Source organism: Sinocyclocheilus grahami, unplaced genomic scaffold, assembly GCF_001515645.1.
Source record: "Sinocyclocheilus grahami isolate Dianchi unplaced genomic scaffold, SAMN03320097.WGS_v1.1 scaffold350.1, whole genome shotgun sequence".
Taxonomy (NCBI): domain Eukaryota; kingdom Metazoa; phylum Chordata; class Actinopteri; order Cypriniformes; family Cyprinidae; genus Sinocyclocheilus; species Sinocyclocheilus grahami.
Window position 1 is genome coordinate 1285130 of NW_015505529.1, and position 1236 is coordinate 1286365.

General features: G+C 37.6%; 1 protein-coding gene and 1 long non-coding RNA gene across 3 annotated transcripts in view; one reads left to right on the plus strand and one right to left on the minus strand.

The window, feature by feature from the left end:
• LOC107548585 (protein phosphatase Slingshot homolog 2-like) overlaps positions 1-590 on the minus strand; it is a 29281-nt gene extending 28691 nt beyond the window's left edge. For both annotated transcript variants that reach the window (XM_016229329.1, XM_016229328.1), the window contains exon 1: positions 379-590. In XM_016229329.1, coding sequence (XP_016084815.1) covers positions 379-441 — 63 coding nt within the window. In that variant the 5' untranslated portion in view covers positions 442-590. The remainder of the gene's footprint in view (positions 1-378) is intronic.
• The window catches only part of LOC107548587 (uncharacterized), a 21904-nt gene that overhangs the window by 3760 nt on the left and 16908 nt on the right, over positions 1-1236 (plus strand). Inside the window, exon 2 of the long non-coding RNA XR_001604478.1 lies at positions 760-762. This is a non-coding gene — a long non-coding RNA (uncharacterized lncRNA). The remainder of the gene's footprint in view (positions 1-759; positions 763-1236) is intronic.

The following is a 1236-nucleotide window of genomic DNA, read 5'->3' on the forward strand; positions in this document are numbered from 1 at the left end:
TCAAATGCAACAGAATGACAGTGCAGTACAATACAGTTTCTGAATATGTAACTTACTGCAGATCAGCAACTAGCAACTAGCTAACAAAACTATCTTACCAAACTACAAAAAAACGACCGCTTTTCCTACCTAATAACTCGCCAACTTTAAAGAAGTAAAGTTTTAGTGATTTTAAAATAACATTCAAAATATCAAGCATTAAATTACGAACGTTTAAAGAGAACAAAGCGGCTAGTTGCATGTCAACCACCGATAAGCTCGGTAACGTTTTTGCGCATGCGCAGACTGAGTAAACACCCTAGCTGCCGCTATAGCTCGGACATGAATAAAATCCTTTAATAAGTAGAACCAAACTGGAGAAACGGATAAGAAACTCACCGACACGCATGGACTAGAGGTTGTACTAGGGGTTGGCGAGCGCTGTACGGTGACCAGCGCCATTCAAGGTCCAGGAACACAAGATGTAAGAGAAGGTAGCGGCCAAACTCACAACATTGGGTGCCGTCGCACATAGGAAGATGTGCGTCTTCGAGGTCGCTCACTTCTGTTTGCTGTGCGCATGCGCGATGCGTACCAGCTGTCAAACAGAGGCGTCATACCTCTCCTGTTGGTTATCTGATCTCTCTCTGAATTCTTTTAAATGATGCGTTGCCATGGAAATAACGTCATAATTGACCTTTTTTTTCTGTGCCAGCTGAATAAAACTATGAGAAACAATTTTCTCTTCATTATTTTATAATTAGCCTACTGGGGGACCAGGGAGTGTTGTAAAAATGAAATGAGTTGTAACATACATATATGTACATTAATGTACTTTGAATCAAAGTTTATACATAATGTATGCACACTTTGCTTTTATTGTTTCAGCCCAACCCAGTATGTATTTCTGTGCTACTTTTAAGCTTTTGTTTATTTCTGAGCTACATTACTTCATAGCAGACAAACATGTGAAATATTACATCAAAGTTTGAGACATGCAGCTTTTATTTTATTAAATATACATTCCCCCTTATATAACAATGAACCTAAAATACTTAACCTTAATACTTAAAGTCATGTCCATATTATCGGTCAACTGATCTAAAACAGAATACCTTCATCTAATCTAATATTTAATCTCATTTGAACACTATTCAAAGCTTCATTTAAATCCTTTGGACTCTAAGTGATACCTTCTTACCTTCTTCAGTGCAACATTAAGAAAGCTGTGTTCAAGGTGACAGTAAACAATCCGCT